The 16,527-nt window shown below is 34.6% G+C and overlaps 2 protein-coding genes across 3 annotated transcripts; both read left to right on the forward strand.

Annotated features, from left to right (window-relative positions):
* Nucleotides 1–227: 227 nt before the first annotated feature.
* LOC116405675 (E3 ubiquitin-protein ligase UPL6-like) lies at nt 228–2,954 on the forward strand. Of its 2 annotated transcripts, XR_004218768.1 has the most exons (5): nt 255–591; nt 1,454–1,534; nt 2,160–2,233; nt 2,530–2,674; nt 2,898–2,954. XR_004218768.1 is itself a non-coding variant. In XM_031889566.1 (4 exons), exons 1-4 carry the CDS (start codon nt 568–570, stop codon nt 2,418–2,420), a joined length of 261 nt encoding a protein of 86 aa, XP_031745426.1. In that variant the 5' UTR covers nt 228–567; the 3' UTR covers nt 2,421–2,479. The 2 variants fall into 2 exon arrangements, 1 of the variants encoding a protein (XP_031745426.1); XM_031889566.1 differs by lacking the exons at nt 2,530–2,674; nt 2,898–2,954 and adding an exon at nt 2,339–2,479 and having other exon boundaries at nt 228–591.
* Nucleotides 2,955–3,478: 524 nt separating this feature from the next.
* On the forward strand, nt 3,479–5,474 carry LOC116405676 (E3 ubiquitin-protein ligase UPL6-like). Its single transcript, XM_031889567.1, has 6 exons — nt 3,479–3,708; nt 3,780–3,866; nt 3,990–4,130; nt 4,318–4,443; nt 4,692–4,790; nt 5,132–5,474. The coding sequence occupies exons 1-6, from the start codon at nt 3,685–3,687 to the stop codon at nt 5,201–5,203; spliced, it is 549 nt and encodes a 182-aa protein (XP_031745427.1). The 5' UTR covers nt 3,479–3,684; the 3' UTR covers nt 5,204–5,474.
* The last annotated feature ends 11,053 nt before the right edge of the window (nt 5,475–16,527 follow it).

Here is a 16,527-nt window from a genome sequence, read left to right on the forward strand (position 1 = left end):
TCTGATCATAACCTTTTTGACATATTGTAAAAGGCATTGATAAATTAAATTAAAAAAAAAAAGCATTTACAAAAATTGTTGAAATTCTTTTAAACATTTAGGTGTAAAAATGAAACAAATAGATTAATGCGATGGAAAAATGGTCTAGATCAATCTAGTATCCTGGTATCACTTTTAGCTGATACCACACTTAGCCTGTTGATCAATGATCTAGATCAATCTAGTATCCTGGTAGAATCTTTTTCTCACTTCTTATCTTAAATTATGAAGGTGACATTCCTGAACTAGAGCTATATTTTGTTATTATAAACAATGAATATGGAAAGCAAATTGAAGAAGAGCTACTTCCTGGAGGAAAAAACCGTCGTGTCACCTGTGAAAATGTCATCACATTCATTCATCTTGTTGCCAATCATCGTTTGAACTTTCAGCATAGTTTGTCCCTTGTTTATCCAATGTGTCTCCCTACTCCAATGTTGATTGAAAACATGTCCTCCTCAGATACGACAGCAAAGTTCTCATTTTTTGAGAGGGATTCAGCAGCTTATACAGAAAGAATGGATCAACATGTTCAATGAGCATGAATTCCAGGTATCACTAACTCACTGAGATAGACAGTGGTTTGCATGAAAAGGCTGTTTTGCTGTTATATAATCTCTTGATGACTCGTTTATCATTGCACATCAACTGCCTCATGTGCCTTGAATCCTGTTTCATGCTAGTATTAATTATACTATTTGGGAAAGAAGTATGTTAAAGGAGGAACATTTTTTCTCCTAGACCATACAAAGTCAGTAGGGTTAAGCACTTAGATTTGCATTTTTATTCTTCTTATTGTGTGGGTGTGTGGGTGGGGGGGGGGAGGGGGTTAGTAGTTTTGATAATGTGCCATTGTCGACCTTTAATTTTCATGTGACGTGAAACACTAAACTAATTAAAGCAAGAACCTAGAATGATTAGGAGTACACTTGATCTTGTGATCTGGGCAGCAACCAACCAAAGCCTAAACCCTAGAGGCATCAGGGTCTTCCTTATTGAGTTCACCTGAAGGAATAGATGTGGGTTTCCTTGATGAAGTGAAGATTCAGGTTCTGGATAAGGAAACTAGTCTTCCTTAAGATTCAAGTTGTTCATTTTCGAAGAGGCACAATGCTCGTAAAAGTGTAGAGGCAGAATTTTACTAATCATTAAAATCTGAGAAATAAACAAAGTGAACTAGATTATTTTTAGCCTACATGGACTCTAAGTGGTGACAACTGAAGTCCTTGTAAGGGGAAAAGATGTGGGAAAAAAAATTCCCTTGCGATGGGAAATGATAAGAAAAACATAAAGAGAACCCTAATTTAGGTCAAATCATGGACCAATGGCTAAATACTATGAAGTTTTGTTGCTGGTCTTTTGTGGTTCCAGGATAAATCGAGTTGCTGTCTTTGACTGGTCTATTTCATTTCAGCTTTCAATATCAGGTTCACTGGACAGCTTGGATGTTGATGACCTACGGACACATACTACTTATTCAAGTGGTTATCATAGGGTAAGTTCTATTAAACCCTTTTTTCTATATATGTATTTTTGTTTCTTTTCTTTTCTGCGTAATTGTTTTGCATATTGTGTTCGATAAAATTTTGAAAATTTGAAATCTTGCAAGAAGATTAGTTACAATTAATCTTCCTTTGGAGGTTGAACAATTCTTGGTTTAGGATATCGAATACTAGATTTATTGTAGTGCAATCGGAATTGTGATGTCAAGTCAATTAAACTTCAAAATTGTAGATGATGTTGGAAGATCTCACCCGGGTAATTGGGAGATGGTTTTGAAGTCTTTGGAGTTTAGGGAGTTGGTCATCGTTTAGATTCTTTTTAATATTTTTCAATTAATTTCGAATTCATACAATGTATATGCCTGTATTAGTGTTTGAAACTGGGTGATAAATTGATTACCATTATTCAGACTTCTAGTCCTCTCTTATGTTTCTATGACTATGAAAACAAACTTTGGACTTGTATTGTTTGTAATGCTCTGTTTGGTCAGGCACAACCATGATCAAGAAATTTGTGATAGGAAACGGAGAAATATCTTCACTTTTTTAATGCTTCTGCTGGATTGAAAAACCAAATGTGGGAACTTCGGAATTTGAATTTTTATTTCATGCTTTCAGGAGCATTATGTCATTGAGATGTTTTGGGAAGTTATCAAAAGTTTCTCAGTGGAAAACCAAAAGAAATTTCTGAAGTGAGTATTTTCATTACACATCAGTTGGTTACTTCTTGTCTCAAGTTGGCTTAAAGAAAAACTGAACTTCAAAAATATAACAATTGTATCTTGCTTTTTCATTAGGTTTGTAACTGGTTACTCTCGAGGACCACTTCGTATCCTCATTATTCTTAATTATTTGTTTTGGTTTCCCTTAAGGGGATAAGTTGGTTCCTTCTAGAGCTTAAACTAATTTATCCTGCTAGCAAAAATCATGTGAAAAAGTAACTCAGTATGAGACAAGGTACATTTCTGACTAGTACTTTATTGTGCAGAGACTGGCAGATGGTTTAAGTAGCTTTAAAACAAGTAGAATAAATCTTATTGATTTACCTGGTTCCGGAGGCAGAAGCTAACAGGTGCAGCTGGGGAGCGCTTGAAGGAAGCACGCAATATCAACCGATCACTCTCACAACTCGGGTAACCGATCAAAACTATTGGGAGATATTTCAAATTTCATTTAAGCAGTGATCTTTCCAATGATTTTTTTCTTTATTTATTTTGTAATGTCAATTAATTGGCTAATTATTTATCAGAATGCTTGTTGATATCGCTGCATGTTTTATTTTGTAATGTTTGTACTTTTTAGTTGTGATTTGTGAATATGCTAGGATTGATTTGATTTGCTCTTCTGACTGTTAAGATCGGAATGATGTTGCTCATCTGAAAGAAGGCAGCATCATGTGCTTGAAGACTTGTAGAGTATGGAGAGTGAATGGTCAAATTTGAGGAATCGTATCTGCTGGCTTTGTAGTCCAAACAGGTTGTCTGGCTAACTTTCTTTTTCTCATTTTCAACCAATTAGGATAGCTGTCATGTTTTTTGAATTCCTTGCCATTTTGAGTAGTAACTTGGCATTTGTTTATTAAAAGGTTTTAATTAAGATTATGGTGTTCATAACTTTGTAGTGTCACACTAAATAACTTAAAAGAGTTAGTTTGACAGTTGACAAACATGATAGTAATGTGATAGTGAGTGCAAGGGTAAAAAGAGCTGCTTCTGTTGGGTTAAAGGGATGTTTGTGTTTTTTAGTGTGATGTGTTTTGTTTTCAAGTTCGTTAGTAGACGTATTACTTAATTGAGCATTTTGATACCATAGCCAGTGTAGGGGAAGATGAATGGAGGGTGCTATGAGACTAGTTAAGACTTATATGTATCCTAATTTTAGTAATATATAAAATTGAGAGAATTTCCTTTGATTTTCAGGAACAATGATGAATAATCAATGAAAAATGAATGAAAAGGTTTATCCATGCAAGCTTCAAACCAAAGTCAAGGATATCGATCCTTCCAGGGGAGTCCAAAGTTCCAAGATTGTTTATCCATGCATCATTTTGTCGATCTACTAAGATTAAATTGTCTCGTTGTAGTTGCAAGACTGGAACAATAGACGGCAGTTTACACCACCCAGTGACTTCCATGCTGACGCGATGAATGATTATTTCATTTCACAGGTAATTGTTCTCAATGAATGTTTTGGTTCTAACGACCTGCTATCTGATCGTAATTCTAATTATTTACTTGGGCAGTGATAGAAAATACCAGAGCAAATGATATACACAAGCGAGTTCCCTTTTTAGTACCGTTTACTAGCAGGGTTAAGATTTTCACTGTAAGCAAGTTATTTTTTTGGTTTCCTTATCCACAATATTGAATTTCTTGGACGACTGTTAGTTATAGAAATATGTAAGATATTTTTTATTTATGGTTACTTTCTCTATAACTCATTTCACAGACACAACTAGCAGCAGCTAGGCAAAGGAATGGATCTCTTGCTGTTTTTGCCAGAAACCGGTTTAGAATTCGACGAAATCATATATTGGAAGATGCTTTCAGTCAGATGAGTGCATTGTCTGAAGTTGATCTTCAAGGATCGGTAATTTCAGACTTCCATGATTTATGAAAAATGAAATTGTTATCTTACTTTTTTCTATCTTTTTCTTTGCCCTCGTGAAAACGACCCCTTCCCTCTTCTGCATCCTATAGTTGCAGAGTTACTTGTAATTGTTTATTAGTTTTTTCTTGTTTGTGTTGGGTCAATTGCTTCACTTTTCTGCATGCAGATACGTGTGTCTTTTGTTAATGAATTTGGAGTTGAGGAGGCAGGAATTGATGGTGGTGGTATTTTTAAAGATGTCATGGAGAACATTACACGGGCAGCCTTTGACGTGCAGTATGGTTTATTTAAGGTTATCACGACATTCCTTATTATTAGCATGGCATGGCTTTGTTAATCCTGTAGTATTATTGGATAACATGAAGCGTGATGAGACAGCCATAGTTGTTTGAAATCGCTTTTCAAAATAAAAATAGTTGTGAGATCACATTTCAATATAAAAATTGGTTGCTTGAAATCTGTTTCATAAAATTTCAGTAATATGTGGGTATGTATTGTTCATTTTTTCTAATATAAGTTATTTTCTGCTTGGTAATCCAGCAAATTGCTGACCATTTGCTCTACCCCAATCCTGGTTCGGGAATGATACATGAGCAACATCTCCAGTTTTTCCATTTCCTCGAAGTTCTTTTGGCAAAGGTATGGCCATAATTCCCAATCATACATGGAATTTACTTTGGTTGATTAGTGTTTTTTCTTTTTTTGGATAAGGATATCCTGGTCTTGGCCTTATCATGGAAGATTCTTATATATCTTTCACCCCATACTTTGGTTGAATTTTGGAACATTAATGTATCGCTGACATTCATAAATACAATGTCATAATTTGAAATCTGCTGTCTTCCTACATTATGCATGTTTTTCTGTTATTGAAGTTGCTGCCCGGTTGTGCTAAAAGTTCTCAAGCAGTCATGCTAAAAGATCTCAATCACATTAAATGATTTTGACAGGATGTTGTTGTTTTACCCTTCTTCCTGTAGGTCATGTTTGAAGGAATTCTTGTTGATATACTTTTTGCAACATTCTTCTTGAGCAAGTTAAAACAGAAGTAAGGTTTTTAAAGATTTACTGTCTTACTGTTTTGTATTTTGTGCTGATCCACTAATCGTAGTATTGATGGTCATGACAATGACTAGTTGCAAGTTACTTGAATTTTTAGGGTTCTAAAAATCTTACATTTTATTATGGGTGCACTGCCTACTAATGAGATTGTCAATTGCTAACTTCCAAATGTTGAATTTGGGATTTCCATGCTACATTCACTTTCTTGATCTGCAATTACAGAGCTACTCTATACTGGAATAAAGTCTCATCTGAACTGTACATTGCTTTTGATGCTGTAATTGCAAAGCTAGGAAATCTTTATGTATAATGCCTTTTTTTTTATCATTTATTAATGAAAATGAGAAGCCTTTTTATAGGCTGGAGATTACAAGAGTTGTTAAACTAACTTGGGGTTGAGTTAGTTTACTTATAACTAACTCAAGATACAAAATTGTTAATTCAAATAACTAATCCTAAACTATAAAAATGGTAATTCAAACACCTCCTCTAGGATAAAACTCAAGAAACATAAAGAAGGGGGATGTTCTACATTAGCTTTTGTCAAGGCTTTAGCCAAAATTTTATTTATCAACTGTGGGGGAGGATTTGAGAGCTCCCCAATCTCTACACACTTCTCTAATGAGAGTCTATACCAAAATCAAGATACCCATACCCTCCACTCAAGAAACTTAAGTAATTGCTTAGAGAAATAACAAAATACTTGGCCCCACTCTAACAAACACATTCCTAAGGGCCCACACAAATAGAAAAATATCAACTAACTCTCAATCATTCTTTCTTCTTCCTATTCTTGTCTCTACGGGAATACACCTTTACTATGGGAGGTCTATCATTACCCGCCCCCCAAATAGCCACCTTGTCCTCAAGGTGGAATTCAGGAAACTGATTCTTGAATAAGAGCAGCTTGTTCCCACGTTGCACTTTCAAGTGTCCCCTCACTCGAACGGATCAAAACTTCTAAGTTGTCCTCCTTTTCTATTGTTTTGCGAACTCCCAATACTTCTACCGGAGACACTTGCATAGACAAATCAGCAGCCAAATCTTTTGAAATTGGGAATAATGGCCTGTTTGAACCCACGACCTTGCGAAGAACAGAAACATGAAAGACCGGGTGTATAAGCGATTCCTTGGGAAGGGCCAAACGGTATGCAACGAAACGAATTCGTGCCACGATCATAAATGAACCAATGAATCTTGGGGCCAATTTGGAGTGCTTAAAACGGCTGAGAGAGGACTGTAGTAAGGGCGTAACTTCACATAAACCCAATCATGAACCTCAAACTGCACCTCCCGTCTTTTAGCATTAGCATATTTGACCATTCGCTGCTGTGCTTTCAGTAAATTGGCCTTCAAAACGCCCAAAATTTCATCTCTTTCTTTCATCAAATGGTCTACTTCATCATTCACCCGGCTCGAGCCCTTCACATATGGTAATATAGAGGGGGGTGGTCGCCCATAGAGGGCCTCGAAGGGGGTCATCAATGTGGCTGTACGGACTGTTGTATTATAGCTTAATTCAGCCCAAGCTAGCCATTTAACCCATTGTTTAGGTGTGTTCATAGAAAAACACCCTAGATACGTCTCCACCCCTCGATTGACAACTTTTTTCATACTTTTTGAAATTTTGGTAGGTTGTGAGTTACAAACTTACACTGAAGCATTGCTTGGTCGTTTTGAAAATTCAAGTGATACTTACACACGTTTTGAATACATTTTAGGTTAGATTGAGTTTGTTGCACTTGGTTGTCATTTTTGGTCTTGAAATGCTTTTTTCAACCTTTTTGGTAGATTATGAGTTACTAACTTACACTTAGGATTTGCTAGATCGTTTTGAAAACTCAAGTAATACCTAGACACGTTTTGAGCATGTTTTAGGTTGGTTTGAACTAAGTTTGTTGCACTTACACACTTGGTTGCCATTTTGGGTCTTGTAGTGCTTTTTTCACTCTATTTGAACTTTTTTCGTAGGTTATGAGTTACGAACCTACACGTAAGCTTTTTTAGGTCGTTTTGAAAGTTCAAGTGATACTTAGACACGTTTTGAACTCGTTTTAGGTTGGTTTGACACTAAGTTTTAAACACATTTGATTGACATGTTGGGTCTTGAAGTACTTTTTTCACACTTTTTGAAATTTTGGTAGGTTGTGAGTTACAAACTTACACTTAAGCATTGCTGGGTCGTTTTGAAAATTCAAGTGATACTTACACACGTTTTGAATACATTTTAGGTTAGATTGAGTTTGTTGCACTTACACACATGGTTGTCATTTTTGGTCTTGAAATGCTTTTTTCAACCTTTTCGGTAGATTATGAGTTACGAACTTACCCTTAGGATTTGCTAGGTCGTTTTGAAAACTCAAGTAATACCTAGACACGTTTTGAGCACGTTTTAGGTTGGTTTGAACTAAGTTTGTTGCACTTACACACTTGGTTGCCATTTTGGGTCTTGTAGTGCTTTTTTCACAATATTTGAACTTTTTTCGTAGGTTATGAGTTACGAACCTGCACGTAAGCTGTTTTAGGTCGTTTTGAAAGTTGCAGTGAAAGTTAGACACGTTTTTGAGCACGTTTTAGGTCGTTTTGAGCATGTTTTAGGTCGTTTTGAGTAAATGGTATGTATGTGTGATTGTTTGATTGCATGTATAATACCTTATTGAGATGTGTATGCTTGATTGAGAAGCTGATAGAACACCAAGTAATGGTTCTTATTTGTTCATTAAGCAAACCAAACTATTACAGAATACAATACTCAAACCAGTCTTGAAAACACCGAACAAACAAGTACTATTACAGAACAATAACCAAGTATAAAATAAAACATTCAAACATCAAAAGTAGTTTAGGATAATGGAAAACACTTTCTAAGATTAAAGTAACTGAACAACTTCTGTAATTCTGCTCTCCAGAAAATACAGCCCCTCCACTTCCAGAAACTGATTAACCAACCCATCTTTCCTTCCATCTCTCCCTTTTAACCTCCCCTGTAACTAACTGTGGAGGCCCTCAATAAAATCCATACTAATATCTTCCCACACACGGTCCGGAATGGGTAATGCTTGAAGGAAACCAGCCGGAGTTAAAGACAAGTATTTGGCTTGCTGACACACGGAACATTCAGCAACATAGGTGCGGATATGGCTTTCATACCTCGCCAATAGACCTCCCTTGCTAGCCTTTGATATGTTTTCAATGCACCATGATGTCCCCCTATCGGGCTGTTATGGAACTCAGCTAATAATAAAGTAATATTAGGTGAATCCTCCTCCTTGGTAGCAAATATCCATCTGGAGCTGGCTGTCCATTTATCAAAGGATAATCGCGAATATTGTTTAAGAGATTCATTTCCAGCCACATTGATCGATGAAAACCGAAGGTTTAGCCCGCCCACAATACTTACGAGGCCCAATTCAAATACGCGGTGGTAATCTCTATAAGGCATCGGCGCTTTGTTTTCCAATCCTTTCTCTGTACTCAATCACAAAAATCATACCCCAATAGTTTAGCGATCCATCTCTGATATTCTCCCCCGATACCCGTTGTTCAAGAAAAAACTTCAAACTTTTTCTGATCTGTACGCACCACAAAAGGCTTACCCAATAGATATGGTCGCCATTTTTTAACAGCCAGCACTATTGCCATAAGCTCCGCGTTCATAAACAGCCTTAAACCTATGGGTAATAGGTAAAGCTTGACTGAAAAAGGCCACTGGTCGTTGTGATTTTGCATTAGGACAGCCCCAATACCCACACCCGAAGCATCAGTTTCCAGCACAAAACTTTGTGAAAAATCAGGAATACCTAGCATCGGGACAGGACATCATTGCTGACTTTTAACTGCTGAAATGCGTTCTCGGTCGTCTCATTCCACTTAAAGTTACCTTTTTTTAACAGTTGTGTCAAGGGGGGCAGCACAATAGAACCGTAGTTTGCAACAAATTTCCGATAATACCCCGTTAGCCCCAAAAAACCCACCTAGCTCCTTCACGTTCTTGGGTGGCTGGCCATTTAACCATCGCTTCTATTTTTGTTGGATCCGCTGCCACGCACCCCTCTGAAGAAATAACATGGCCCAAGTATTCAATTTTGTCAACGCGCAAAATTGGCATTTTTTAAAGTTGGCTACAAGTTGATGAGCTACTAGAGTTTCCAAAACCATTGCCAATTGGTGCAAATGCTCGTCCAAGGACTTGCTGTAAATTAAGATGTCATCAAAGAAAACCAAAACAAACTTGCGTAAATATGGGCGAAGAACATCACACTCATGATTGATTGGAATGTTTGCCGGAGCGTTTCAACCCAAACAGCATCACAAGGAATTCATAGGGCCCCTCGTGGGTTCGAAACGCTGTTTTGTGAACATCGGCTGGCCCGCACCCGAATTTGCTGATAACCTAACTTTAAATCAATTTTGGAGAATATGGTTGCCCCAAATAATTTGTCTAACAGTTCATCAACAACAGGAATCAGATACTTATCTGGTATAGGTGGCAAGATTCAGTGCTCGGTAATCAAACGCAAAATCGCCAGCTACCATCCTTTTTCTTAACAAGGAGCACTGAAAAGGCACTTTTGCTTGGCTGAATTATTCCGGCTAGCAGCATTTCCTTAACTAGTTTTCTCTATCTCATCTTTCTAAAATTGGGGATAACGATACGGGCGCACGTTCACTGCACGAGCCCCTGGTGGGGGTAATTGATTGCTTGGTTCAAACACAACGCTAAAGGACTGAAGAACTTTTTGAATTTCTGGTTGTAGTTTACTCAAGTAGTCTGCTATGTGTTCCCTTGCTTCGCCCACTCCCCACTGTACAACTGCACTTAATTCGATTGACACGCCTTGATCTTCCTTCTCAAAGGTTTTCATTATCGATTTCAGTGACACTTGGGATCTTACTAAACTTCTATCCCCTTGAAGAATTACCACCCATTCACCCAGTGAGAATTCCATCTCCGACAACTTGTAATAAAAAACTTCTTTCCCTAACATTTCCAACCAAGTAACTCCTAATATAACGTCGGCGACTCCCGAGTGGTAGAGGGAGAAAATCGTGAGTGATTGATAAATTGGCGATTGTCAGGTTTACATCCTTACACACACTGGTTGCTTGGACTACGCCTCCGGTTCCCAGAACAACCCCATATGCATCCATGGTTTCTACTGAAATTTTTAGCTCTTTGACTGCCTCTTCTGCAATAAAATTGTGCGTGGCTCCCCCATCGATCAGCACCACAACCTCACGTCCCCTTATTTCTCCTTTAATTTTTATGGTTTTCGGCGAATTGAAACCTACCAATGACTTCCTCATTCCCATTGGTTTCGATTTCTTCCCCCACTTGATCGGTTTTGTCACTTAAGTCTTCCCCTTCTTCAACAGCAATGATGTTCAATTCACGTCTTTTGCAGCGGTGCCCTAGACTAAACTTCTCGTCACATCTAAAACACAAACCTTTTTCCTTCTTAATCCGCACTTCGTTGTCAGTCATTCGGCGGTATGGTCAGACAACGTACTCTTCGCGCCCGATTCCTGCGATGAAGTAATCGTCGTGGACGAGTACGACGAATTTCGGCTAGGGTTAATCGTAATCGTTCGTGATGTAGCGACCCGATCTGAGGCCTTTGACCCAGTTTGACTTCTCGACCTGCTTGGCCCACTATTTGACATTTTAATTGATAAATTAGGGTTTCCACTTGCCCCATGAATTCTCTTCAATTGAACCACTCGATCATCTTCTCAATTATTTGGGCCATTAACATTTTAGCCTCTAGGCCCACTGGATTCAATTTTTAGATCTCACTTTGGATCTCTTCCTTCAGCCCAGACACAAACTTACTTTCTAGGGCTGCATCACTCATATCTTTAAGGCCGACCGAAAATTGTTCAAATCGCCGCCGGTAATCCCTCACGGTGGTCTCCTGCTGTAATTTCATCAACCTTGCGTGTTTATCTCCTTGGTCGGACGCTTTGAATCTGGCCCACAGAAGCTATCGGAATTCTGTCCAGCTGCCGATTTTCTTTCTATCCTCCTTCCATTGATACCAGTCCAAAGCTTCCCCCTCAAAGCACAGGACCGCCGCATCCAACTTATCTCTCTCCGTCAGATATTCACCACAAAATAGCGCTCCACACGTTGTAGCTATCCATCCACATTCTCTTATTCCTCCCCTTTAAATATCGACACCTCCAGTTTTCGTAGCCTCATGTCAAAAAGGGGTATCTCACGGATATTTGGTGCACATGGTACTCCAACTCCCTCATCCACCACCGGGTTAGTTTTTTGTTCACTTTTTTCTTCTTGAACTTGTTCCTCATTCATTATTCCCTTTCGCTTGTCCGTAATCATTCTTTCACTAGACGTGGATCCTTTTGAAGCACTTCCCATCACTCCCATCCTGTGTATTAACAATTTCATATCCTCACTCAATTTTTACAGATTGTGTGGAATAAATTAATTAAAGTTGTTTCTACCAAAGAAAACAAAAATAATAAATAAAATTATATGTTTTTCAGATTTTATTTTATGTTTCTAAAAGTTGGATGTATTCTGATCATAACCTTTTTGACATATTGTAAAAGGCATTGATAAATTAAATTAAAAAAAAAAAGCATTTACAAAAATTGTTGAAATTCTTTTAAACATTTAGGTGTAAAAATGAAACAAATAGATTAATGCGATGGAAAAATGGTTAAAAATAGTAAAATAGAAAGAAAAAAAAAAATGAAAAAAAGAAGGTCTCCTCATGTTTGTATAAACATTAACTATATATTTTCTATATAGATTTGAACTTTTTTGTTTAAGAATCTATTTAGATTCTTTCAACTCTAAAAAGTTTCAATTTTTATAATATGCTTATTTAGTTGTTTATCTTTAATATTTTTTAAAGTAAGGTTAATATGTTATAACTATTAGTCAAAAACTTTAATTCAGTCAACATTATTTATTTAATAAATCTATATAGTAAATACCCTATTAATATTGTTTATGCCATAAGCTACATTATTGGAATTTTATCCTAAGTTTGAGAAGAAGAAAAATAAAATCAAAAGTTATAACATAATCTCTATTTCTTCATTCTTCTCTAATTTGGAATTTGTTATAACTTCAACTATTCTCATTAGGATGTATTTGTGAGTAATAGTGGGAGTAGTAATTTTAGAAAAAAGATTTTAAGTAAAATTGATTTCTGAAAAATGATTTTCAAATGTTTAAAATTAATTTTGTTCCAAAAATGATTTTAGAATTACCGAATTATATTTATGTATCATATAAAATCAATATTTCAGGAATATTTGATCGGTATGGAGGTGGCAAATATATAATTGTATATTTAAAGTAGAGAAAGAAAATTAAAGATTGAAGAGAACATAGTCTCTTTCAAAATAATAATAATAATACAAGGACCAATAAATAATATTGAAAAATATTTTTTTAAAAAAATTATTAAATTATTATAAATATTATACTCGTAAGTATGGTCAGTGTCCATAGCCACATGTCCACCCTTAACTATGTAATTCACCTCATGCTTGTCAAATTACCTATAAATAGTTGGATTTTGTCAATTTTAATGGACACCGAGGAATTCCAATAACGTGTGGAGAAAGTGTGAAATTTTGAGATTTTTCATCTTTATCTTTGTTATTTTCTTGTTGAATATTGTATTTCTGAGATAGGTGTTCCAATTAGTTTTTACAACAAAATCAATATCACATTTTTTTTTAGAGATATCCACAAATGAGTAGCATAACATAAAATTATAAAATTATGTTTCCAAATATAACAACTTAAATAAAAACAAAAAAAGATGATAATTAAATTTATGTTATGTTTGTAAGGGAATAAAGTACTAGCATTTTGTTTTAAATTATAAAATTATTAAAATAATTATTTACAATTACACCAAAATATTATATTTTTTCTTTATCAGTGACAGACTATGACAGAGTTAGCGATCGTGTCACAGAAAGTAGTCTATTGTTCATCGACTGTTATATTTTGATATATTTGTAAAAAAGTTGTTCATTTTGTCATATTTGAAAACAACTCTTTTAGGAGAAAAATTAATGAAATAAAACATTGGAGCATTTTCAAAGGTTCAAAATGTAGGAAAGTTTTCAAACACAAATATTAAAAAATAATTATTTTTTTTTAAATGAGAAATTGTTTATATAACTATATTTAAAATGTTAATTTTTATAAATGTAACAAAATACCAAAATATTTACGGTCCGTGTAACAAAAACAAAAAGTTCATAAAGTCGGTGAAATATTTTCATAAATTTCAAGTTTGTCTTTGATATTACGGACAATTTGTCATTTTTCTTTCTTATTCTTTGCAATATCCATATTTTCTTTTAGATTTCTTCGACTCTTTTTCCAAATTTTCTTCTACTTTATTCATATTCTTTTCTTCTATTTTTTTCATCTTCTCTTTCTTCTAGATCCTCTTCCAAAACATCAAAGTCGTATGAATATCATTTTTATATGATCTAAACAATCTCTTACCTAGTCAACAAAATCGTATTTAGCATGGTCAACACAATCGTTTAGGTTTTAAATCATTTTTCCATCGTTTAAAAAAAACTATAAAATCATGTGGATATGATCTAAATGATTGTTTACATAGTCAACACGATCATAAAGTGTGGTCAACACATTCGTTTAGATTTGAAGCATTTTTATGTTCGTTAGAAAAAACTATACGATTGTATATCATTTTCTACGTGATTGCATATCATGATCGTAGAAGAAAAATTACACGCGAGTATGTGACTGACCAATTAATCACGTGTTTGACTGGGATATTTTTTGTATTTTCTATTGTGGGCTTGCAAGCTTTTTTCGTTTTCAAAATTGTCCAATACAGTGTAATATTTTGCTAGTTTATTAGATTTTTTAAAAAAGAAAACATATTTAAAATTTCATATGTGGATGGTAATTGAAAAAAAGAAAAAAGTTAAGAATTCACTAAATTAGACTTTTATCTATGATTGTTACTTGAAAATTAGAAAATGACGAGGTCAATTATATAATTTACTCTAAACCCTATAAAATCCTACAAAAACCGATTATTTTGGCAAGAAAAATTTTCAAATAAAAACATGATTTGAAATCATTTCAAATTTTAAAATCCTTCTCTTTTATGTGATAACAAACAACGAAATTTATTTGAAATCTGTTATAAAATAAAATCACTCAGAATTCTGAGGCTTCAAACAAAGCTTTAACGAGATGTTGACTGTGCATAGTTAAGTTAGGTTGGTAATTATTATTTGGAAAGTTAGAATGTCTGTGTTTGGATCTTTGGAGTAGTGAGTTGAGCTAAGTTAAAAGTTTGTGTAAAGTTATGTTGACGTATATGTGGTGCGTTTTTTCTAAAACATAATTGAGTTTGTATTGAGTTTTTTTTTTTTTTCCTCCAAATGTACACTACTTTTTCTATAAAAAAAAAATTACTAAAAAATGCTTTTTTTTCTTCTATTCCTTCAAATCTAACAAAACTTCTACCAAGTAAACATATATCATACTTTGACACCTTATATTTCAATAAAATGAACATTTTTCTCTACTCCCTAACCTTCAATTTTGAACTCTCACTTAATTTTAACTCCATCATAAATGTTAGCTAAAAAGAGAACAATTCCTATCTTGTTTCGTTGTTTGTCCACTAGTTGGAGGAAATGTGCAAACGTCTATTTACGTGTTCACAAAAAATAGAGTTATCACTAACGGTCTCATTATAGGTGGCCTTCATCGAAGTTGGTCTCTTGATTATATGTTAGTGTTGGTTGCCAGAGATGGTTGTCATTGAAGTTGATCATCCAAAGTGATATTCATCGAAGTTTGTGGTTAGAGGTGGTTATTGGAGCCTAGAGTTGGTCACCTAAAGGTGGCTGCTCAAAATATGTCAATGGAGTTGCTTGTGCAAAGGTAGTCATTAGAGTTAGTGACTAGGATTTTGGTCGGAGGTGGTTAGCGGAGCCCCAAGTTGGTTGATGAAATTGGCGACACGAAGGTAGAAGTCGAAGTATGTCACTGAAATTGCTTGTGTGAAGGTGATCATCAAAGTTGGTCATATAAGCTCAAAGTTGTCGGAGTATGTCACCAAAGTGTGGTAGTGGTAATTGTTAATGGAGGCCAATGGGGGAAACCATTTAAAACATTGAATGGACGAAGAATTGGAGAGAGTTGGAGTAAGTTGGTAAAATAACCAACTCAATTCCATCAACAAAATTAGCAAATTTAATTTTGTAAATATTTTATCAATTGCTATTTTTAAAGGCATCGAAAGCAAAATAATTGATTTTGAATAATATAAATTATTTTAAATGATATAACACTATAAATATTGTAAAAATATATATTTTTTTTCAAGTATAGAGCATCAAGTGATAAACATATATATAACATAAATAAAACGTAGAACATCAAGTATTGAAGAGTGAGCATTAAAGCATCGAGTGAGCATCTAGTATCTAGTATCTAGTATCTAAAATATAACATAGAGAATATAATATAAAGCATAGAACATCAAGTATCGAGCATTAAGTACAATAGATCGTGCATCAATTAGCGTTTTTCAATTATAAGTGTACTGCAAATTTATAAGGATGAATTAGTAAATTCACAAGATGCTAGTGCAAGCAGAAGTTCATTTTTGAGTCACTTCTAAAACTCTAGTCATTTTTATTAGATAGGCATTCAAATGATGTTACATCCATATGAATCACTCCTCATATTCGTCTTTCATCAATTATTTTATAAAAAAAGAAAAAAAAAGCATTAAGCATTAACAACTACTCTAAATTGAAATGTTGATACTTCTATTTCTATTAAAAGCAATGATTGCAACACTAATAAAAATGGGTTTATGAGAGCTTAAAGAAGAAGTGTGTTAGATGATTATAGATAAAAGGTAAGATTAAAGTTGGATAGTTCAAAAATGAAATGGACAAAAAGTTAGGAGTGGAGGAGATATTATATATTTGTTGTACCAACATATTATTTGTCCTTTTGGCTCCCCATTCTAATAGCAATGATGCCAAAGCTATACTTTCAAACTTGAGCTATACTTTCAAACTTGAGCTATACTTTCAAACTTGTACTAAAGTCAATTTGTATATGGACTTGTGCATTCATGACTTCATCAATCACAACAATTACTTCCCTTTTCTTTTCTTTTTCTTTTGTGTAATAGAGATGTTTATAGGTGAGGATAGTGATTTCTTATCCTTTATCTCTCTTTTGTTAAATTATAAGTTTAACCAAAACCATTACATCCCATATCTATATATGATTATAAATATCATCTTT

This window comes from Cucumis sativus, unplaced genomic scaffold, assembly GCF_000004075.3.
Source record: "Cucumis sativus cultivar 9930 unplaced genomic scaffold, Cucumber_9930_V3 scaffold142, whole genome shotgun sequence".
Taxonomy (NCBI): Eukaryota; Viridiplantae; Streptophyta; class Magnoliopsida; order Cucurbitales; family Cucurbitaceae; genus Cucumis; species Cucumis sativus.

Excerpts from the sequence above, each read along its gene's own strand:
- LOC116405675 (XM_031889566.1), top strand. The coding sequence starts at position 568 with ATGTTCAATGAGCATGAATTCCAG. Across the intron at positions 1,535-2,159 it reads ATTCAAGTGGTTATCATAGG|GAGCATTATGTCATTGAGAT; the intron begins GTAAGTTCTATT and ends TCATGCTTTCAG. Across the intron at positions 2,234-2,338 it reads AACCAAAAGAAATTTCTGAA|GTTTGTAACTGGTTACTCTC; the intron begins GTGAGTATTTTC and ends CTTTTTCATTAG.
- LOC116405676 (XM_031889567.1), top strand. The coding sequence starts at position 3,685 with ATGAATGATTATTTCATTTCACAG. Across the intron at positions 3,709-3,779 it reads ATGATTATTTCATTTCACAG|GCAGTGATAGAAAATACCAG; the intron begins GTAATTGTTCTC and ends TTATTTACTTGG. Across the intron at positions 3,867-3,989 it reads GCAGGGTTAAGATTTTCACT|ACACAACTAGCAGCAGCTAG; the intron begins GTAAGCAAGTTA and ends CTCATTTCACAG.